The sequence below is a fragment of the Sciurus vulgaris genome (genome assembly GCF_902686455.1).
Source record: "Sciurus vulgaris genome assembly, chromosome: X".
NCBI classification, from domain to species: domain Eukaryota; kingdom Metazoa; phylum Chordata; class Mammalia; order Rodentia; family Sciuridae; genus Sciurus; species Sciurus vulgaris.
Window position 1 is genome coordinate 94,125,549 of NC_136471.1, and position 24,233 is coordinate 94,149,781.

At 40.1% G+C, this 24,233-nt stretch overlaps 1 protein-coding gene across 1 annotated transcript in view; it reads left to right on the forward strand.

Annotated features, from left to right (window-relative positions):
* Positions 1–1,509: 1,509 nt before the first annotated feature.
* DGKK (diacylglycerol kinase kappa) overlaps positions 1,510–24,233 on the forward strand; it is a gene marked incomplete at both ends in the record, with an annotated part of 146,107 nt that continues 123,383 nt past the window's right edge. The window contains one exon of the mRNA XM_079124533.1: positions 1,510–2,112. Within this exon, the coding sequence (XP_078980659.1) occupies positions 1,510–2,112 (603 nt within the window). The remainder of the gene's footprint in view (positions 2,113–24,233) is intronic.

Below are 24,233 nucleotides of genomic sequence, written 5' to 3' on the forward strand. Positions count from 1 at the left end.
GGATCAATGTCAGTTGGCAAACGAAGAGGGACTAGTGAGGGATATGGTCCGGGAGGAGATAGAGAGGAGGGACTGCAGATGGAGGGCTGCCATACACAACTGCAGCATTATGTGTGGGGGAGATAAATTCACTTGTCATATTTCAAATTAGGTTTACAGGTATTCCTCCCCCACCCCACCCCCACCCAACAGTGGCTTGATGGGAAGTCTTCTCAAATTTTAATTGCAATTGGCAGCATATTGGCGTCTAAAGTCTAGGTCTGACTAAGACCATGGTTTGTATGTATGCGTACGTGACTAACCAAGAGAGCTTCTCAAGTCTCCTGATGTGGTGGGAAGGGTGCTGCTGCAGCGACCCGTCGTTCTTTTCGCAATAAAATCTCCCATCCCTAATGTCAGAGTGCTTCAGGAGGTGAAAAAGGTGTGGGTGTTGCAGTGAATTTTTCCCAGCTCAAGACACACACGCACAAACATTAACAAGTTCGGTAAAAAGTCCTGCCGATCCTTAGAAAGTCCAGCTAAAAGCAAAAGGCAATCTCCTACAGCAAAGCCAAACCAGACTTGCCCTGATAGCTGCGGAGATCAGGGCACCCTCAGCGCCCAAGCGCGTAGCCCAGCTGCGGCTGCCGGGGCACTCTCGCCTTGCTCTTGGGGCTGCAGGCTGCGGAAACCAGGGCTCCAATCCTCCCTCATCACACTCCTTTCCCGAAGCAGCCCAAACCCTGTACCCAAAGGCAAACCGCTGGGATCTGACAAAGCACAGAAATGCAAAACCTGAGGCAAGGTTGGGGGGAAATTTTTTTACTTCAATCCAGAGGAGATGTACCCCCCTTCCCCTGCCCCTCGTGCACCCACACACCAACCCCCCATACGGGTTAATTTCTTTTCCCGGGTTAGATAAAAAGGATTACTTGCCCACCGAGGCTTGAAGATGGGGCAAGAGGTTGGTCCCAGGCTAGGCTCACCTGCTGCTGAGGTGAGAGAGCAGTCACAGAATGGAAGCTGCTATGAGCAGCAGCTCACGACTGAGTGGTTAGGGGGATTACAAAGACCCTCAACTTCGCCTGTTTTTTTTTTTTTTTTTTTTTCCTTTTTCCCTTCATTCGTGACACTAAAGAGTTAAACGCGCCCGGGCTCCAAATCCTCCGCTCGAAGCCTGCTCCACTCCCCCTCCCCTTTATGCCTCCCCCCTCCTCTCCAGCGCGCGTCGCTAGGAGGTCATCAAGCGCTCTGCCCAGTCCGCGTTCGCAAGCCCCTCTGTTTCCCGCCCATCTGGCCCGTGGCTGCTTACGAAGAGGTGTGCGCACACCGAGGGGCGTGTTCCAGTACAAGGAGACGCTGAGCGCCCCTGGGTTAGACCTCAGAGCGGAGCCAGCCATGAAGCGCGGCGGGGGAAAGTTTGGCACCCCGCAAGGGGATGTCGGACCGGAGTGGGCGGGGCGCCGGAGAGCTCTTTAGCCCTCTAAGCTCAAGGGCTCAGGCTGCCTGGACCTGAAGCGGTGTGCAGCCATGGACCACGAAGCTGCTGCGGCCCAGGGCATTGCCCTGCCTCAGGATGGAGAGCAGCTCCTGGAGTCTCCAGAGCCTCCACCGCCGTGGCCGCCGCCACCGCCGGCTCCGCCACCGGCTCCTCCACCGCCAGCTCCACCGCCGCCGGCTCCTCCACCGCTTCCCGAGCCTTCACCGAAACCGGCACCAGAGTCCAGTCTAGAGCCTCCTCCAGGTCCCTGTCCCGAGGCGACCCCAGAACCAGCTACAGAACTAGACACTGAAGCGACCCCAGAACCAGCCCCAGAGTCGGCCCCAGAGCCGGTTCCAGAACTGGTAACAGAGCTGACCCCAGAACCTGCCCCAGAGCCGGTCCCAGAGCCTGCTCCAAAGTTGGCCCCAGAGCCAACTCCAGAACCAGTCACAGAGCCGACCCCAGAGCCGGCCCCAGAACCTGACCCAGAGCCGGACCCAGAGTTTTGCCCTGAGCTGGCTCCAGAGTCCTGTCCGAAACCGAGTCCAGCACCATGTCTACTGCAGTGTCCGATGGTCCCCCGAGAGAGGGATCTAAAGACTTCGCCATTGCCGTCACCCCGAATCCCAGTGACGTGGTCCAGAATAAAGGTAAGAAAAAGACCCCCTGGTTGGAGGAAAGAAGCAAGGCGAAGTCAGATGGTTATTGAGCTTAAGGGACTCCTGGTATCCCTTGCATCCCATTTGGCTGGCATCCACTGACCAAGATTCTCGGAAAGATGCAGGAATAGGGGAGCCCGAAGGAGTGGGAAGCGATTAGGAGGCGGGAAGCAACATGTGGGAAGCAAGAGTGGGTTTTGGGGGGCTAGGAATGGAGGTGACATTAGGGGTGGGAGTCGGAGCAATTTTTCTCATAGGGAGAAGAGAGAGTGTAATAAGCGCCTGTCTGGAAAAAGAGGGGGATGATGCCTTCAGGGAGCGCAAGGGACCTGAAGTGTTTTGGGCTGGCCCTGGGTACATAGCAGATGAGATTGAATGGGGGCGGTGGGACACACTTCTTAGCCATGGTCACTGCCGCAGAGGCCCAAGCTGCAGAGCTGCCGCCTACTTGGCCCCCTCCCTGCCACTGAGGAGGGGCGCCTAGGCTGGGTCGCAACTGGCGAAGGTCCAGGGAGGGGCTTGGCGCCTGGCCGGCTGCAGGGCACTGATACTCCTTGTGGGGGATGAGGGGATGGGCGGCGCCCACGCGCACTGCAGGGGAAGGGCAGGGTTCGCTTGGAGGAAGGGGAGAGCATGCGTGTGTCGAAGCCACCATTCCATCTGTCTGCAGGATTTCCCAGCAGGTAGTCGCAAACAGTGATACAATGATGTGCCGCGTCACAAGCCCGCAACTGGCATCCCACACCAGGCCAGTTGGAATGGTTCGGGAGTCCTGGTTTAGAGACAAGAAAATAAGAGTTGAGATTTGAGAGCATATGAATGGGAACACTCATCTCTACCAGTCTACAGAGATGCCTTCTAAAACGTTGCAGTTAGGCAGTAAAAAAAATGCGTCGAGGGTCCTCGGGCACCCGCCCAAACGGGAGGAGGGAGGAAGGTTTTTTGGTATTTATCGTGGATCCCTGAAACCTCATCTGTCTACTTTTCAGTGAGAGTCTGTCTTTCTTTCTTTCTCTGTACTCCCCCTACTCTTTCTTTCCTCCAAACTTCGTTCCACAAATCAGTGAAAATCACAGTAATGCTTATGTACGCTTCAATATAGCTTACCCTGGGAAAACACAGAGACAATCAAATGAACAACACACCAACAATGCCGGTCAGTCCTGCTGTTTGGCAGGGCAGAAGGACAAGGCTCCAGAACCCTTCCGCTGTGGACCGCACACTTGTAGAATGTAAAATGCGGGGGCGGAGGCGGGAACAGAGATTGGCACCATGAAATGGAAGTGCTGGTTGCTTCCTGAGTTATTGGTAGGGAGGCTTGAGTTTGCTAAATATCTGCAGTGATAAATGACTGAAAAATAGGAAGTCTAAAGTGAAAAGTTTCAAAGAAGACAAAAAGTGCAGAGGTTTAAAAAATAAATGAATAAAATAGGTTGATAGGGGACTCAGACTTTTTTTTAATCCAAAACTCCCACTCTCACAAGGGGGTGGATCCTTCCCCTTCCCGCAGATACCTTCCCTTCCCTGCTGAGATCTCAATAAAGGGAAGGGTGGGTCACCTAGCCATGGTGGGTCACCCTAACCCTGAGGCTTGTTCTTGTCTCTTTGGAAGAGTTTACATGAATCTGGTGGGAGGGAGACCAGCAGGAATCACCTGATCAGTGGCCATCTTAAGTCAAATTTTGGAAACCTGACTAAGAAACCGACACATGGTGACTTAATTACCAAGATGGCCAGCTAATACTGTTGGGTCTCTGGAAGACTGACTGGAGGCCCAGAGTACCTCCACCCTCCAACTCTCTCCTCAATCCTGAATGAAAATCATCCTGTCAAACTGGTAGAAGATACTTTGATGCTCCCTACCACCAGGATCCAGGCAAGGGTTAGCTTTCTGTACATACTGTTCATTCACACATGCTGGACCACTGTCCCACAGACACTTGGCAGCACTGGAAGGAGACAGGATCCCAGGGGTTTTATTTTGCCTGACCATCCATCAAGACAGCCATGTAGATTAAATAATCAATGACTCTGGAGGATTTTGAAGAATGCAAAAGATCTATTTATATGCTCAGATTGCTAGGAGCAGAACTCTTCTGCAATACCCTCCATGTTGCTCTGTAATTGCTCTCTGAGCAGTTGAGAATATCCGAGCTTCAGTGATAGGACTATTCTCTGCTGCATCCTCTTCAATCAAGTAGCAACTGCAACCAGCTGGCTTGCATCTTAACATTCAAGGTAAACAGGTTGCCATCTTAGCTGGAGTGGTATTGTTCTTGAACACTGCCTCCTTGAGGAAAATGAGGGAGAAAACAACCACACACACACACACACACACACACACATATATCGAGGAAAAAAACAAAATTTCATACAATAAAATCCACATAATTATCATGAAGCTAGTGTAATAATTCAAAGGATGAAATGAACAAAGCCAAGTGTTAGAACACAAATGCAAGCTTCTTCCATCTAATTTCACTGACTGGTACTGCAGTAAAAATACAACATCTTCCAGCCTGTCATCTGTTTTCTTTGGGGATTTTGGGACCTGCTGTTTGGAATTCTGTACCAAGCTTGTGGGCAGTGACTAAGAAAGGGGGGCTCCTGTTTTCTTTCCAAATAGCTATCAGGGTTATGCAGTATGTGAACCAAACCTGCCTATTCCTTCCTTTCTAAAATGTTTTGATTCCCAGGAAATGAGCCATGATCTCCCTCCTGTTGGCCACAAGTGTAAGTAAGGATGTTTGAATCGGTTCTTTAACAATTCTGTATTCTCTTGGTGGTGTGGGGGGCTTATATGAAGTGGATAATATTTTTCTCCCCTCTGCTATGCTTTGAAGAAGGACAGTTTATATTTTTATTCACTGGATTTTGACCAGCCATGAAATTGTAATCATACCATACTAGCAGTCAATGAAAATCTGGGGAGAAATACACTTTTGTGGCTTTATTTAAGGAGGAAGGGGGTCTGTATATCCATTCTAATGTTTACAAAGTACTACTCCAAAATCAGATCAGAACATTTCTCACCTACAAAACTGGTATTTTGGACACACGTTTTCTTGTAAAATAGCAAGCATTTATTTATATTATGTCTGTCAATTCTTATCCTAATATTTTATTATCTTGCCTATTTGTGAGATTCCCAGAAGTAGGTACTGCCTTTCTCAGTACCTGGTCCATGCAGCCCATCCGGTTTTTTATGAATAAATAGTTGCTGAAGTTTGAAACCTATTAATTCCATTTCTAGCAACACAGAGGCTACTGCTGTGAATGAATAAAAATGCATTCTCTTTGGTTTCAGAGTGAGAAGTAAATACTTATTTAAATAGCCTGGAATATATAGCTCTTAATGAAATGCAGTCAATCTTTCCATTTTCGGAATGGACATTGGAACCATAATTAAGAATCAAATTACTAACTTTTAAAAAATGGCTGTAAAGTGTCCTTATCCCATGCAGTTCCAGCAACAGCAGACTAATGATGATGTTGTTGGTTTCAGGGGTAATAATTTTTTTTCCTAAGAGAACAGAATATCTGCAGTGACTGTGAACAGTTTTTGGAATATAGATTTTGATGTTTAACCTGTTGAAATCAGGACAAAAATCACTTTCGTTCTTCTTAGGTTCATTTCCCCCTCTTTACAAGCGTTTGATGATACCATCTGACTTATTTGGTATATTTTGAGAGCTCCTGAGCATTTGCTGCAGGATGTTTGAGAAAAGATAATGAGGCATTTGGTCAGTGGATCTTTCCTTTCCAAGGAATTCTTCTTAGGTGTTTAAAAAATCTATGATTTGGACTTCTGCAGATCTGTGGCCCAAAAGGAAAGGTTGAGCCTATACCCAAAGTGCCTCCCAGGAAAGGGTAAAACTCCATAGAGGTCAGGAAACCATTCAGGGACATTGTAATAAGGATTCTTTAATCTATTCTGCTATATGGCACTTTACTGTGTACAGAATGCTTTCCTCTGCATTATTAACCCTTTTATTCCCCCGAGGAAGTCAGCAGGATGGCAGAGGGCAAAGACAAAATTTGACAGCAAATAGGATATAATGGTTAATATATGTATTGTGGATATTTCTGGAATATACAATATAAGGTTTTCTGTGACACACAAGATCCTCATTTGTCTAAGCAAGGTCTTTTAGCTGACATTTCATTAGCTCTGATTTTTTTCCAAAGCAGTGATTGCTGTTCCACTTCCCATGCTCCCAGAGGGGGCCAGCATAGAACAGGAGCCTCTCAAGGAAAGAGAAGAAGTACAAGCCCTTGAACCTATTACCCACAAAAAGACCTTTTTTTGAAAATGAAATAAATAGAAATCCTCCTAAAGGATAGGGTGTTCAGCCTTTACAATGCCTGCTGACTATAATCCCTCAGTGGAAAAAATGTTTTAAGAATTAAAAAAGAAAGAATGCAGTCATTCCTAGAGGGAGATGCTACAAAGCAAATAAACCTTATTCTCAAAAGAGAAAAAAAAATATGAAGTTATATAAGGAAAAGAAAGGGACAGTCACTGCAGATAATGAAACTTATCTCTCCTCCAAAAATTATTAAAAGAAAGATAAGAAAGGAAGGAAAGAATTCTAAAGGAAAGAATTCCTCACCCACAACAAAGCCAATGAAGTTTCTATCCCCCCAAATAAAAATTATGAAAATAGAAATAAATATATTAAACAGTATTTCTAATCTTCAAAAATTCATGAAATTGGCAAACTTTATTTGCACTGCACAGCCTATGCCTAATTCCTCGTGAAAATTATAGGGACAAAAATAATTCTTCTAACAAGGAGGCCCACCAACATCATCAAAGTTTCCTAACATTATTTCTTCCAATTCAACGAGATGTCAAAAACAAGCAAATCCTTAGAGATAGAAAGGAGATGATTGGTTCCCAGGGACTAGGAAGGTATGGAAGTGGAAGAGTGGGTGATGGCTAAGGGGTGCAAGTCTTCCATTGGGATATTAAAATATTCTAGAATTAGATAACACTGATGGTTGCACAACTTTGTGAATACACTACAACCCACAGAATTGTACACATTAAAATGATGAATTTTATGGCATGTGAACTGCATAAAATAAAAGATAAGTAAACAAGTCTATCCCCTAACCTCAAGATAATGAATCTATTATATTTCCTCAAAGAGATTGAAAAAAGAATGTAAAAAGGAAAATAAAAGAAAGAGATCCTCATAAGGACAGTGCCTCCAACCTCAACAAAGAAGATAACCATTGTTCTCACCTGCCCCAATTTTTAATATTTTGAAGTAAAACAATTTAAAAAGGAAATCTATTTAAGGGCAGATACTCTCAAAATCATTCGCCAATGAAATGTACTTATTGTGTCCCTATAGATGCATTTTAATTAAAAATTAAAATACAGGGTCCCTGATCTTACCAAATATCCTGAATTCTTAACTCCAAAAAAGGGAATAAAGGAACAAAAGAAATACAACTCCCATATGACCAAAGCACATGAGCCTTATTCTCAAAGTACAGTGTTTTAAGATACAAAAGAAAATTAATAATGGAAAGGGGTATGTGTTGGTGGAGGGGATATTATTAATAAAATAAAAACAAAATCCTCTTGAAGAGAAGTGCTTTAGCCTCACAAACATCCATGAACTTTTCTGCCAAAACACAATGTAAATAAATGTGAATTTTTAAAGAAGAGCAAATAAAGAAAATCCTTTTAATTAGAGCTGACCCAAATTCACACAAACCCAAAAGCTTTATCCTTAATATAGGATTATTTTTAAAATTGGAAGAGAAATAGAAAACGTAGGAGAGAAATGGAAACAAAGCCAAGAACATACACTTAAGGAAAAGCATCCCCAGCCTCAACAAAACTCCCTTCCCTTATTTTTCCTCAAAATAGGTAAATACATTTAGAATTAGAGGGGGGGGGAGGAAGAATGTGAATAGGGTTTTAAAATTTCCCTTTTTAAGGGAAACTCACCAAATTCCTGTAATATTTTTCTTTTTTGGGGGGGGGGGTCATTTACCCCAATGGGAATTGAGCTCAGGGCATTCGACCACTGAGCCACATCCCCAGCCCTATTTTGTATTTTATTTAGAGACAGGGTCTCACTGAATAGCTTAGCACCTCACTAAGTTGCTGAGGCTGGCTTTGAACTTGCCATTCTCCTGCCTCAGGCTCCTGAGCTGCTGGGATTACAGGCATGTGCCACTGTGCTTGGCTCCTGGAATATTTTTCTGAAAACAAAATGAGTGAGTGAGGGAAGGATAGAGATGAAGAAAGGAAGAAGAGGGTGGGAGAGAGAGACAAAGAGAGGAGGTGAGGAGGGAGTGGAGAGAGAAAGGAAGGGAGAGAGAGGTGGAAGGAGAGAGGGAGAGAACAGAAGGAAGTAGATGGGGAGAGAAGGGGAGAGAAGATGAAACAGGGAAAGACAACGAAGAGGCGAGAGGGACAGAAAGATGGGTGAGGGGGAGAAGAGCAGAGTGTGTAGTGAAGGAGATGGGGAAGGAGGGAAGTAAAGACAGAAACAAGAAAATAAAGAGGGTTGGGGGTTGGGCTCAGTGGTACAGCTCACATGTGGGAGGTCCTTCGTTCCATCCCCAGAACTGCAAATATAAATAAATGAGGAGATACTTCCTTAAAAATTAAAAGGAAGAAATTCGCAGAAAAGATGCACCCACACCTTCTTGAAGACAATGCATATTATTTCTAATAATCAACCCACCCCACCCCACAATAAGGAGGAAACACCACAAAACCTCCTTCTATAGCTTCCTCAAGGTCGGGGGGCAGGGATTCACCCAACTGGAGGGAATTTTTTTTATCTTCCAATCTTCACTGTTTATTTTTTAAAGTAAATAAAAAGAAATATTTTCAAGGAGAGATATCCTCAATTTAATATCTTCCAAATAAATTATTTATTTTTAAAAAAAGAAAAAGAAAAATACTCCTAGGGAAAGTTCCCCAACTTCACTAATACTGGTGACCTTTGTAGCACCTCTTCACAAACCTATTTTTAATGGAAATTCTCCAAACCTAAAAATAGGTGTTCACTCAACCCTATCTAAAGCAAAGATTCTTACCCCCCCCAAATTTTTTTAATAAACATCCTTCTATCCCAACAGGGAATACCTTAAACTTCATTAAAATCAATGGTCTTATTTCTGTCTACACCCAGAAGAAAAAAAGATTTTAATATAATTGGGACCCTCTTACCCCAAGTCAAGTTGGCCATAACACTGTTGAACTTTATTGCTCTAAGGAGGTTTTTCAAAACAAAGAGAGGGGAAAAAAACTATCTTCTAAAAAAAGCATCCTCTTGACCCAGTCCCTCCACAGACTCAGAATTATTATACAAAGAAAAGGTAATAAATATCCCTCTTAAATGGTGCCAGTGAATTTCAATTTGAGCATGGAAGGCTAAAGGGAGAGGCATATATAATCCCAGGTTGGCTTCCCTCTGCCTTAGCCCATTTCCAGTTACCTTTCTCATAAGTAGGCAGGGTAAGCACTCAGTAAGGCAAAGCCTGTCCAAAGAAAAAAGAATTGGGAAGGCAAACCTGTTGGGAAAAAGCCATAGACCTCTTTCCCAAACCAAACAAATGATTTTGGGATTAGCTGCATCATTGTTTCTTCTAATACTACTTCTAATATTACAGAGTGAATAGTAAACTCTAAAACAGTGACTCTTGCTATTAACTCTCCATGAGATACATGCCTTTATCTAGCAGGCAAGAACCCTTAGCCAATTCTGTCAAGGGGGTGATATACTATCTTACAGTGGTTGTCACAAGATGTGCTGGCTTCAATTAACATTCTTATAGGGTGGTAAAAAACTTGGTTTTCACAAATGCATAAGATCTGCAAGTCATATTTATAGGCAGAGAATAAGACTCAATGTTTTCCACATTTTTAAATTCATTTATTTCTTAAAAAATTAAATTGATGCATGCATATAATCCCAGGAGCTCAGGGGGCTGAGGCAGGAGGATCATGAGTTCAAAGTCAGTCTCAGCAATTTAGTGAGACCCTGTCTTAAATCATATACAAAAAAGGATGGAGATGTTGCTCAGTGGTTAGGCACCCTGGTACCAAAAATAAAATAAAATAAATTGAGCAGGATGGTAGCATACACCTCTACTCCCAGATACCCCAGAATCTGAGGCAGGAGGATTCAAAGTTCAAGGTGAGCCTGGGCAACAGTGAGAACCTACTCCAGAAGAAAAAAAATTTAAAAGGCCTGGGGAGGTAGCTCACTGGTAGAGAGTCCCTGGGCACAATCTCCAGTATCACAGACACACACGTGGGTATACACACACACACACACACACACACAAACACACACAAAAAACTAAATTGAGTATTTGCTATATCTTCTTTGTACTTAGCATTGTGCAAAGCACCAGAGTTCATGGTAAACAGAATTGCATAATTGAGATTTACTTCAAGCAAAACTGATAGATGAGAGACTCAATTACAAAAACAAAGAAACCGATGGTGATTATTTGTTTTATCAGATGCTTTGCTGAAATATTCAATGTTAACATCCAGTTCTCTCAACATATCTTTTCTCAAAAATCCAGTATAATAAAAGAAGTTGTGCTAATTTCAGAGAATGTAGAAAATCAAGGAAATTTTGAAAAAGTAAATAAAAATCTTCTACCACCCAACCACTGAGAGATAATCACTGTTAATATCTTGATATATTTATCCACTTATTTTCTCTGAACACATTCTTTTAGACTATATGGTAAGATGTCAGGGAATATAGAACTGTGTCTCAGCCTTCCCCCTGCTCCAGTCATCTCCCCCAACCACAAACTTAATTATTAGATCATATTCATTGTTCTATATTGTTTTTAGGAAACACATAAATTATACTTTAATGTTTATTTAGTCAAACTACTATATGATCGTGTAACCAAAAGCTCAGTCCTTGTCCCCAATGCCAATTAATGCCAATTTAATAATGAGGGAATGGTTTTGAGAAAAAGGAAAGAGTTGTTTCATTGCTTTGCTAGCAAGGGAGGAACACCTGGAACTCCTGTCCTAGAGGCTATGATTCTGCCCATAAAGAGGAACAGGGGGACTTTAAAGGAGCTCTTCAAAGGCACATTCCAGGTGTGCCCTGACAGGGGTCCCAGGGCACCCTGATGGTGTGTCAGGATTCACTTGTTAATTTGGGAGATACTCACTTCCTAGATTCATCTCCTTCCTGTGGAGCACAGATAACTAACTCTTGTTCTCTGCCCCAGGTTAGGGAAGGAAGAGGAAGAAGAGGAAAAGGAAAACATGTCCCTTTTAGAAATAAGTCTCAGAGCTATATTCCAAAGGTGACATAGACCACTGTTACAATCTGATCGATAAACATGTGTTTAAAATGTAACTGTGTAGACATGTATTTGATGTGCAAAGAAACAAGGTAATAATACACTCTGTGAAAACACAATTGTTGTGGATATTCCCATATAAAATAGCAGTTTGATTTCATTTTCACTTACTGTGCTTTCTCGGATATCCAGATTTCATTTGTCCAGGTAGCTTTTGAGTTGGCCTTGGAGAAGCAGATCCAGAACAAAATCCACCATCTTTCCACTGTTAAATTCCCAAAAGGAAAATGTAAATTTCTGAGACTTCTGTCTCCTGTGACCCTCCTCTTTGCAGAATGTACACTGGTTGCCTTCCTGTTCTCTAGGGTCCACTCAATCTCCCTGATTAGCAGATCGGGTGACTCACCAGAGTTGCAGGACCCAGACAGGAGTCCTGTTGTTCTCTTGAACCTGGCTGACCTTAGAGGGTAAGGGTCATAATGCTGGCTGCTTTTTCCTTGGTCCTTTTACTTCCTCGACTTTGGAATCCACGTTTTTCATTTTAAACACAAAGCAGATCAGTTTCACCAGTCTTAAATTAAGAATACTGAGTTTTAACTTTAATGTTTATAACTTTACAGTTATTTATCAATTCTATTTTATTGGGGTTAGTATTAGTACTGGAAGTTTGCCTTACATTCTGTCTGTCTTCTGTAGATGATGGCCTATATCTCAAATTAACTCAGATTGTTGTATTAGAAGTTACATTTCTATAAGGCACTAACAGATAACAGTTAAAGTTTACAAGGAAAATATAAAATGAAATTAAGAGCAGCAAAGACATATTTAGTGTTTATAATTGCTATGATCCAAGAAACATAATTTTTATAACCCCAAACCTTACTTAGTTATATTTCCTGTTTATTTTGAGATCACAGTAATCTTTACAACAAAAATCAGTCTTTTGAACACAACTTAAATGAACTGAAGTCTAGCCTATTTTGGATCCATTCTAACATAGACTAAGATGGGAGGCAGAGCTTTATCTCAGGTAAGGTGGTGCTGTTCACAAATAACAATACAACATTACACCTGAAACATGAATCAAAGAAAATCTGAGAGAGTTTTTAACCCTTTTTTTGTAGGGAAAGTGGCAAAATGTTTTCATGTTTTACAATATCCACCTTTATACAGATCACACTCTCATTATCTGTTAAAAACACATTTAAATTTCTACCCCAGTGTAAAAAGTAACATAAAATTTTATATACATCTTATTGATAACAGGTCCAGTTATAGAACATTAAATGATATAAATATATCTCCAATTAAAATTATTATTTCTATAAGTTTAAAATTACCATTTTAGATAACTTTAGTTTGGAGAATGCCAGCTTGGTAAAGTGCTCTTCTAAGCTTTATATTTTAAAACTTGTGTACTAGAAAAACATGAGCATACTTAATATACAAGGAATTAATAGTTAGCATCACCATTACACAGCATCATACATTACCTTATATTAACTAGTTTTAATTTTCACAGTAGAATTCAGAATCCACAGATAATTTACAGGCTTGCAGAGTTCAGCAGGACTAGAAAAAAATCAAGGATAGCTTTAAATCTCTTATACATTTAGGCAACAGTGTTAATGATCAGAACTAGGCTTAGTTAAAGCAGATAGCTATAAGCTGGTTTTTCAAAATGGCATTATGACCCTTTTATGCCAGACGCAATGTATAAAAGATAGCACTTATTGGTTAAACCTATATGAACTTTCATTTTATAAACTTTTATAGAACATTTAAATAAGGCTCAAACATATCTCTATTCACATATATTAAGATTATTCATGAACATCAAGCCTGGTCAAGATCTTAAGTCATCTGTTTCTCTGACAAAAAAAATCCTAAAAGCAATGGACATCACACTTTAATATTTTATAGTTTTCAAGTGTTGCTCTAATTGGTACTCATCAGTGTGAGGGTTTTTTTGTTTTGTTTTTTTGGATTTTTGTTTTTAAACAGGCAGAGTAGGATATCTGGCAAAGCTGACTCAACTCACATTTTAAACAACTGTTCAGAAGATAATGAATGCCTCTTTCTTAAGGGGTTATTCTCCCCAGCCCCCACCCTGGGACAAGTTATTTTCCTCTAAAACAAAATCTTGGTTAAGATAACGGTGATCACTTTTTTTTCAGGGTCCCTTTGACTAAAGGCTTTACTTACTTCCAGGAGACCTCCAGCAGAACAGGTTTTCTTTTCCTGGAAGGCACTTGCAAATCAAGTTGTTACTTTTTGGGTGAGCATGTTATTTGTACATTTAATTTACACAACAAATGTTATCCCAGGATAGAGATCAGACAGTCTGGCATATTTAAAAAACTGTGCCTTAAATCTTGTTTCCTGGCAGTTTGCACTCAAAGGGTTGGAATATAGGCTATTGTTCTTTGATCAGTCTCCCTTATCATCATCATAATGCCATCACCTTTAAGTGAGTTCCCCACTATCAATTGTACCCAGAGAGTCTCTCTTTATATACCTATGTGTCTAGGGCACTCTGTATAATGAAGGCCACGTTGACCATACAGAGATCGTTAGGGACCTCTCCCTACAGAAATCAGCAGGGCCAAGACACAGGTGCTTGTATTCATGGGGACTTGGGGATGTCCTCATATTTTAGTTATGTGGGCAACAGGCAGGACTGCCTGCATCCCATCAGATCTTAAAAGGGGAGACTATTTTGTCTCCCACATTATAATTTAATAGTACTGTAACCCATTTCCCCATTCCGTGTGACTGGCAGATTTCATTTTCCACCCCCATTAAGATAGGCTAGTTAGACAGTGAGTGTAATGAATCCCAGATAAAGCTTTTTCAAATGTGAAGGCAGCCCTGTGAGGTTAAGCATTTCAGTCCACTCCTTTGTCGCAGAGTGACTGGGAAAATGGAAATGGGGGTGGACCCAAATGGAGGTTACAAAAAATTCAGACTTAAGGACTAAAAGCACACAGCCAAATAGAAAGTAATGGGCCAAGCTAACAACCTTGGTATCTTCCCAACATCTGTACAGCATAGATTCCAACAATTAGCCCCAATACTTTTAATGTCTCTTCAGCATGAAATCTGATCAACACCTTTATCCAGAAGCCTAAGAACCTGAACTAGTATACTCAAGTGGAAAAGCTTTCCACCAGTTTCCCCCTCACATCATGGGGAGTTTCATCTTTTTTCCTCTCATTCAAGTCTAATTTTATTTCTTTTATTTTTGTCTTCTGTGACCATCCATGAATTTTATTCTTTGAATCCATGAGGCAAGAACCCAGAAAGAAAATCAGTGAGGCCTACAGCCCACATAGATTTCATTTGTCTCCAGAAGGGAGACCAAACAGGGGACTGAACCCTGTTCTCAAAATTCAATTTTATTCCCATGGGCAAAGAGTGGCTGGAAAGCAAGGTAGAGACAAGGTCCTCTTTGCCCATTTCACTATACAGCAGGCAGCTTTCTTGGGATTTTTTTTCTTTATCCAAAGACTGGTGTTCCTGACCCACAGCAAGATGAATTGCAGTTGCCTGGGGCCAGGCTGAAAAGTGGTACTCAGACTGTCAGTACTGGGTTGAAAGGATTAAAAAAATCAATTTTTTCAATCCTTTGTTGGTGTACTGCTGTACTCACACATTAGAGGCAGCACCTTTTGGCATCCAACTTAATTTTTGACTGCTAAGACTCTTTATTATGTAATTGCCTACATGCCTGTACATACAGAATCTTTCACTATTTTATTTCTAACAGACCAATTCCCAACTGCAAGATTGTACAATAATTCAGAAAAACATTCAAAGACCAGATTGTAACAGTAAAACATCATCTTTTTCTTACACAGGCTTATATCTATATGTGGACCATTCAGCCAAGATCTTTTGCAAGAAACAATCTATAGGATCAACACAGTATTGCTCATGTCTTAAAGAGATGGAAACGGATACAAAAAAAAAAGAAAAACAAATAAAGACAGACAAACAGAGAGGATCCCCAAACCATGGTGGAAAGACAGGAACCTTTAAAACAGGCCAGATAGGGGAAAATGTCCACAAGTTCCCAACTCCCACTTAACCGTGACTTCTGCACAAGCGGTGCCCATGAGGGGACCAGACGATCCCACAAAGAGGAACCAGAAGTGTAGAATCAAGGATCTCAGGGTGCACACTGGGGGAGTGTACCAATTTGCGAAGGTGTCGGGACTTTAAATCATTAAGTTTCCTTTTTCTCAAAGTAGACCAAGGTGGAGCAGTCCTTATAGTGCAGGGAAGGAAGGCAGGAGTTCCCCGAAGCAAAGGGGGCTTTGGCAGCTGCTGGGAGTCCCTCAGTCCCTCCCTTTACTTACAGGAATAGCTCCTCTGGTTCAACGCCAGGCACACTCACCCATCTCCTAACTTTCCAGTAGTCCGCCATCAATACGCATGCCTTACATCCTCAGCATGGAAGTGGCATTGCTTGGAGTACCAAGCCTACCCAAGAAAGCCAGAGTGGGGGTTGCTCTTGGGTCCCATCTGGGGTGACAATTTGTAACGGAAAGCTCAGTCCTTGTCCCCAATGCCAATTAATGCCAATTTAATAATGAGGGAATGGTTTTGAGAAAAAGGAAAGAGTTGTTTCATTGCTTTGCTAGCAAGGGAGGAACACCTGGAACTCCTGTCCTAGAGGCTATGATTCTGCCCATAAAGAGGAACAGGGGGACTTTAAAGGAGCTCTTCAAAGGCACATTCCAGGTGTGCCCTGACAGGGGTCCCAGGGCACCCTGATGGTGTGTCAGGATTCACTTGTTAATTTGGGAGATACTCACTTCCTAGATCCTCTGGCAGACATCTCCTTCCTGTGGAGCACAGTAACTAACTCAAGGTAGTCTTGTTCTCTGCCCCAGGTTAGGGCGGGGAGAGGGAGAAGAGGAAAAGGAAAACATATCCCTTTTAGAAATAAGTCTCAGAGCTATATTCCAAAGGTGACATGGACCACTGTTACAATCTGATCGATAAACATGTGTTTAAAATGTAACTGTGTAGACATGTATTTGATGTGCAAAGAAACAAGGTAATAATACACTCTGTGAAAACACAATTGTTGTGGATATTCCCATATAAAATAGCAGTTTGATTTCATTTTCACTTACTGTGCTTTCTCGGATATCCAGATTTCATTTGTCCAGGTAGCTTTTGAGTTGGCCTTGGAGAAGCAGATCCAGAACAAAATCCACCATCTTTCCACTGTTAAATTCCCAAAAGGAAAATGTAAATTTCTGAGACACTCTTGGGTCACTTTTTCTTGGGGAATTATCAGGGATTTAACCCAGAGGCACTCCCACTGAGCCACATTCCCAGTGCCCCCCTCTTGTTTTTAAATTTTGAGTCAGGGTGCTCCTAAGTTGCTGAGGGCCTTGCTAAGTTGTGGAGGCTGGCTTTGAACTTGCAATCTTTCTGCCTCAGCCTCCTGAGCCACTAGGATTACAGGTGTACATCACTACACCTGACCTCTTGGGTCACTTTTAACCATAAGCAAAAATACCATTGGTGACTGTATTTCTAATACACAGTTTCATGCTCAGCTGGGTACTTTGGACTGATAAGGGAAATCCTTAAGTGTGAGGACATTATTGACAAATTATAAGGAGATAGAATATTCAATCCATCCAGCTCTCATTGAGAGTTAATAAACTGTATACAATCCAACCAAGGTTGAATCGGTAATTTAAAAGGCAAGTGTAATGCATTATTAAGATCGGAATCTTCAACCATCTGTAGCACTTAGAGATTTTTATCTTTCAAAGCATTATAGGCATTTACTGTTTAAGCCTCTTGCTTTAAAGAGCCTGTAAAAGAGATATTGGCCCCTGAGGACAGGGATTCCCACCTCATTTCCCTCAAGCAAAGAGCCAGGGACTGGAGGCTCCTAATCAATACTGTGGGATTCTGAGAGAGGCATGATGCTCCCCTGGCCCAGAAATTTGCAGAATTCTTCTGAAACAAGAGACAGTTGGCCTGGGAACTGAGCCTGGACCCTGCCTCCAGGAATAGCAGTGGGGGTCCTAACGATATTCCTAATCCTGGGTGTTCATTCATTTGCATTCTCCTGCAACTAATGTCTCTACCTTTTCTCTTCTGGGATTTTGCAGCTTTGAGGCAAGATATGAAAGGTACCTGCTGAGCAAAATTTTTGGCTTGGCTATGAATAGAGAAAACTGAAACTCCAGGAAAATTTTCATTAGCTCTGGGCTCCGTCAGTTGAGTCCTGAGCAGGCTTCATTCAGTTTCAGAGCACCAGTCTGTGAACCCTAACAGTAGTCTCTGAGCCCTATTTTATAATGATCTTAATTATTAATTTCCTTTGATTAGTGTCACTTACATTTATTATGTACCTTTCACATGCTGTTTCATGGTTTATGTATGTTACTGTACATGTTCCTTGCAGTATAAAGGAAAATGTGATCTTGCTTTATTAAAACAGGTAAGCATAAACAGTAAAGAGGAAAGTCAATGAAGCTACAAAACAAGATCCTTGCTTTCAAAAAATTAACAAATTTGTGCTTTTCACTCTAACCTCAACTAATGTATACTGTTACAATTTCACTCCTGACAGGCTTGAGTAAAACCTTTTTCTTACCCCAAATTTTGGATATCATTCTCCTTTCTCTCCTTCACCTCTAACAAAATACTCAGCTTGACTTTCAAGACTAATTAAAATGATAACTATGACATTGCTATTGTCTCCTCTGCTTAAATTTACTCAACTTGGTGATAAGATCTCCAGGCTTTTGGGGGTGGGTGTAGAGTGAATTCACTTTGGTTTCACATGGGATAAAAGCACTCAGTGGCTTTCTTCATGAGTTTCTTATATTGCTTCTCACTAGCAAGTCCTCTTTCTAGAAGTTCCTTGAAAAGCCTTACTTTGCCTTTCTAGCATCCCTCATCAGCACTAAACTTTTAAAGAATTCCTACATTTTTTCTTCCAATGATGGAAAACAAAGATAGACATTTCTAGACTAAAAGTTTGCAGGCAGGGGTGGTGGTTCTTTGCATTCAATATAATAAAATAAAAATAATGAACTTCATGCAAATAAATCTGATAATTAGTTCTTTAAGTTTTTAATAATTAAACAATTAATGGTTTAAATGCTATTTAATATGATGCATATTTGGAGGATTGTTGCATGGGTATTTGAGAATGTTTGGGTGAAATTGGTTTGGGATTTTAGATGGAATAGGATTGCATTATTGTTTTTCAAACTTAAATAGTGGAATAAAGATTCCCAGTTTCCAAAATTCACTATTTAACAAATTTTCAAGGATGTATCAGTTTCAGCTATGAGGGATTTCCTGATACTAGATTCACTTTGCTGTAAGAAGCTTAGGGGGGGAAATGAAGAGTTTATTTGGGATAAGTGAGAATGACACAACCTCCTTACACCTATAGAGAAAAATCAGTATTTTATTTAATCGGTGTCATAAAAAGTATTAGTAGCAGCAAGTTATGGCTGAATTGGGCAGGAGAGGCCAGACTTGGGGGCCGAAGAATGAAGCTCTGGAGTGTGAAGTTATTTAAATGACTACTTTGGTTGGATCATAGGGTTTAGATTGAAATACTGTGGAAAACAAATTTTATGGGGTAAATACTACTGAAACTTTGAAGACAACTGGCAAAATTTTGGGTATCATGTGATGACATACAACCATCAGAGGACGATAGATTAGTAGAAGAGGGCTGAAATGCAGGGTGGGCAGATGGGACATATAATTTTAAAATAATCTCTCAGTTTCTTTGTATGCCAATTTTACCTATAAAAGCTAAAAATGGGAGAAATTAATTATATCATCTAGTGTTCTTTTTCCACTTTTTCAGGCCTTCTTTGACCCACATTCCACTTTTGGAAATCTGGTCTACTTTCTCCATTATTTTTTTAAATTTTATATCCCAGTGCTTTCCATAGTCAAAATAATAAACCATGATTGGAATTCAATGAAACCTTTTATCCTCAGTAGTATAGAACCATAGAATGTTCTGGAAAGGGCCTTGGTAAAGAGCTAGTCCAATTTTTTTAAACCATTTTAGTAATAGAATCTTTTTAATTTTTATTTTTTAAGGTTTCTTTTTTATATATCTTTAATTTATTTATTCACTTTTATGTAGTGCTGAGAATCGAACCCAGTGCCTCACACATGCTAGGAAAGTGCTTTACCACTGAGACACATCCCTAGCCCCTAGTAATATAATCTTATGTTTTCCTCAATGAAATCATGAAAGAAAACCCAATATTTAACATAAAACAAGTCACATTAATATAAAACAAGTTGTGTTTCATTAGTCATTTTCCATGCTAAAATGGGTTTGTCACTGAACTACCACCCCAATTATTATTTTAGGCTAATAAGAGAGTGAGTTTGCACAACCTATTTATTATTGGCTCCTTATCAAGGAAGTTAGTGATGTGGAAGCAAATTGGACAGGGAAGAGAAGCAAGTCAGAATTTAAAAAGTGACCTATAATATTCCAGAAATTAGATAGTATTGTCTTGGAAATATGGTCTTTCCTGAGATTTTCTTTCCCCTCCCCCGACCCCAGAGTGTTAAAACTATCTCATAAAGTGGGTTGTCTTAGCACTGTCTTTGCTTGTAGGAACATTATTATTGGCAATTGTGTTCCTGAGCAAGGACACCACACGTAGTAAACTGTAGATATAACTAAAAATACCCAGTAAAAGCTAAACTATAACTCTTAAGCTTCTGAAAACATTTAAGGCAGCAAAATTGTTCCAAGTCCTATAAAATGGGCAAAAATGTACCATACACATTGATTTTCTAAGTGGCCCCAGTACACCATAAACTGTACATGGAACACATAAAAGAGCCAATTGTACACAAATTGAATGTATTGTTTATTATTTATTTAGGATTTACACTCTGCCTGAATCCAGAAAGAACATGAAGTATCTTACAAAATTAAATGTGTATAAAATAGGACGATTAAGAACAAATAAAAACAGAACAAAGCCATCTCAAAGCAGTGATGAATGAGACCTAAAACTAATATGTGCTAGTTATAATAAACCCTAATTACACATTTAATTAGCAGTACTTTTGTTTTGCTGCTCTGGGTGGTTGAAGGACTTTAGGGAATGATTTGAATGACTCAGCCCTCTTAAAGTTGGTATCTGAGGAAGTTTGAGCCGATGCCTCATTTTTATGCAATACATCTTCCTGTAGCAAGCTGCTGCAACCACAAAATGAAGAACTAAAGGTTGCCAGGATTGTGGTATAGGTGTTAATTAGCTGTCCTAGAAGGCTGCAAGCTTGGGTTATGCCTGCATTTTTCCAGTATTCTAATGCATGTGTCTGTGAAGCACATCAGTATGGAACTTTCTCAAATAAACCCTTGTTCCATGGTAACTTGTAGCCAGAAGTTCAAGAGTTTGGACTCTTTCTTAGATTGGGAGTCACTTCTCTTTGGTCTAACTTGATTCCACTTTAGATCATCATCCAATATGGAGTAACTTGCTTAATCTTTCCATGACTTAGCTTTTGTGTCTCTGAAATGAAGCCAATAATTTGCCGGAGACTCAGATCAGCAGTCTCCTCCTGAAAGCTTTCACTGGTATCCCATCTAGGCTGCATCCCCCTTCCTCTGGGCTCCTGGAGTACCTTATGTAAACCTCTGCTGCTTATTTACCATATACTGAAATCACCAGATCAGGTATCCCATTAGATTGTAAGAACAAGAAGACCCTTAGGGCCTAGCATACTGCTTGCCACTCAATAAATGCTGGTGTAACTAACATAGAAGAATATTATAAAGGCTGATGAAAAATAGATTTTGTTCTTTCATCTTAAGTGACTCATGATAATTATACATATTTATGCAATATAGTTTGATAATTTAATACATGTGTACAATGCGTATAAGGATCAGATCAGGGTATTTGACTTATCCATCACCTCAGACATTTATCAGAGAAATTAGATTTTAAAAACTTATTTCAAAAATAAGAAACAAACAAATGCCAGCTTGTCTTAGTATCATCTGTACATGTGCCAAGATATTTGCTGTCAATTCTTCCTATGTTTAAATATGCAGGTGAATTTTAATATATTTATCTGTCAAAAATGGACTTAGCAATTCAGGTGCCTAACCAGTAGGTAATGGTTGACAGGGCTGTCTCAGACCTTCCCAAATAACAGTAGATTTTTCTCTCTCTCACAGGAACAATTTATGCACTTGAAGCAACTCTGTATTGATCATGTGGTCTTAAGTCACTAGCCTTCAATCATAGTTAATTTTGATAAAAAACAGTTATCTAATCAGTTCTTAACAATAGCAAAATGCAAATTTATTATAATCTATTTAATTTATTAAAATCTATTTAATTTATTATAGTGTATTTAATTTATTAAAGTATTCAAGCATAACCAAACTAAATAATATTATATTTAAGTCTAATATATAAAGACTAGGTTCAAACAAGTAACTAGGTACCATTTGGTACCCTTTTTACTAATCTTAACTGTTAATCAAAATTTAATCTATTTATGGTATTCTCTTCATTTTAATTGAAAAGCTCTTGAGTCATTACCTTGGTGTCAAATTTCTCTTATAGCTGTCACTTGAATTTGGAGGTAGGTGTCAGTAGGACTACTCCAGGCTTTCCCTTTTTCGGAAGGACTGAGAAGCAACAGCTAAGCTTTGATGTTCCTTTAGTAGTCCAAGTTGTATCCAAAATAGCTTTCCACTAATTACAAGAAAAGCCTTAACTTGTTTCACCAGAGTCTCTGGTCAGATTAGCACCCTGAGCTGGAAAATGGCCTGGTCAGGAAAGAGAATGCAGAGTCTTTTTTCAGACTGCAGAGATCCCTAACAGCTATCTTATTTCAAATGAGAAGGAAAATTTGTTTTCTTAAATGAGATAAAGGGGCTGGGGTTGTGGCTCAATAGTAGAGCACTTGCCTAGCATGTGTGAAGCACTGGGTTCAATTCTCAGCACCACATAATAAAATAAAGGTGCATTGACAACTAAAATTTTAAAAATATGAGATAAAAAACTTCTACCCTTTCTAGAATAGTTTGCAGGGCAGGAGCACCACATAAAGTTTTGCAGGTTGCATACTATAAGAAGAACCACATCCATGGGGAAAGTTTTCATATCACAGACGTCACAGATGTATGCATTTATTCTAACAATTTTCTAACAATCAAGTGCCTAGTTCTAACAAAATAAATATGTTTTGACAATTTTCTGACAAATGAAAGTAAAGTATCTTTAGGAAAAGGTATCTTTTCCTGATGTGTTCAAAGGTGTCTTGTGGGTTAACCCTACTATTAATTCCTTAAATTTAAATACAGTAATTTCCTTAGCAATATCCTAGAGGAAAATAAATTATATGCTCAGAACTAATCTCCAAAAGTGCCTATTCAATTCCATATCATATTTAATCCAAGAATCATTTAAAAACAGAAACCTGTAATAAGGATTTGAACCAGGATTGAAGGGACCCAAACATAGGCAGTCATACAGACACCAGTACTCACTGCTAAGTTCACTCCCAGAAATGCACCCAAGTATACATATTCCAATTGCTGAACACCCTGACTGTTAAACATGCATATGCACACTGATAGTGATTAGAGGAACACTTAAATCTATTTTATGGGGTAAAATGTTGCCCAATTGTAGAATCACAAAACAAAGTTAGAAAGAGAAGAAAGAGAGAGAGAGAGAGAGAGGCACATATGAAGAGGTGCATATGAAGGAGGAAGAAGCTCTGGCTATTTGCTCTGGTATCAACTTCTTGTGCAGTTCTCCTATTTTAATCTATTTTCAGCCTGTCTCACTCCCACAGGCAGTGAGTTCCCTACAGTTTACAAGCTCCTGTGTGAATATAACTTAATAAATTTTTACTAAGGGCTTACTAGTGACAAAGACCTCTGCTATATACAGATGGAAGCCATTTAGTCTTGGAAGGTCGTAAGAAGGAGCGGAGATCTGAACTGTGTCTGAAGATTCAGTAGGACTTTGATGGAAGGGCACAAGAAAACAGACCCATGAGGCAGAGGGAATGAATATCTTAAGCAAAGTCTTAGAACAGGTAGAAAGGAAAATGCTCTGAGACTCCCACAAAGACTGACATGGGTAGACCTTTTAGTACATCAAAAATCATGGAGAACACACGATAAAAAGCAGGCTTATATAGTAGTTAGAGGAAGATGATCATCAGTTCAGTTTTCAAGAATTTCAGTTGGAGGTGTTGGTGAAGCTGGAGCTCAAGACAGTGATTAGTGAGAGCCTAGGACTTAGACATTAAAGGGACACATATTTTTCCATGAAAGTTAGGGTGGAAAATGTCTGTGTGCTCCCAACTATATTGAAAACAATGAAACTAAATCAATAGAATCAGATGAAGGAAAGGAGGTGAATGTGGGTAAATAAGTTTAGGAAAATGGACAGGGAAAAAATTGGACTGGAGGTTGAAGTATGAAGAAAGAGGGAGGAAGGAAGAGAATAAGTAATTTTTAAGGAAATTTGATTTTATCAATCAAATTATTCTATGTGCATGTATGAATGTATCGTAATATATTCAACTTTTATATATAACAATATTGCACCAATTTAAATAAATAAATAAATATAAGAGCAATAAAGTAGAGGAAGAGGGTCAGGGGAGGGAGAAGTGGAGGAAAAAGGGATGTAATGGGGGACTGGAATGAAACAAACTATGTTATACATATTTATGAACATGTCAAAATGAACTCCACTATTCTATATAGCTATAAATGCACT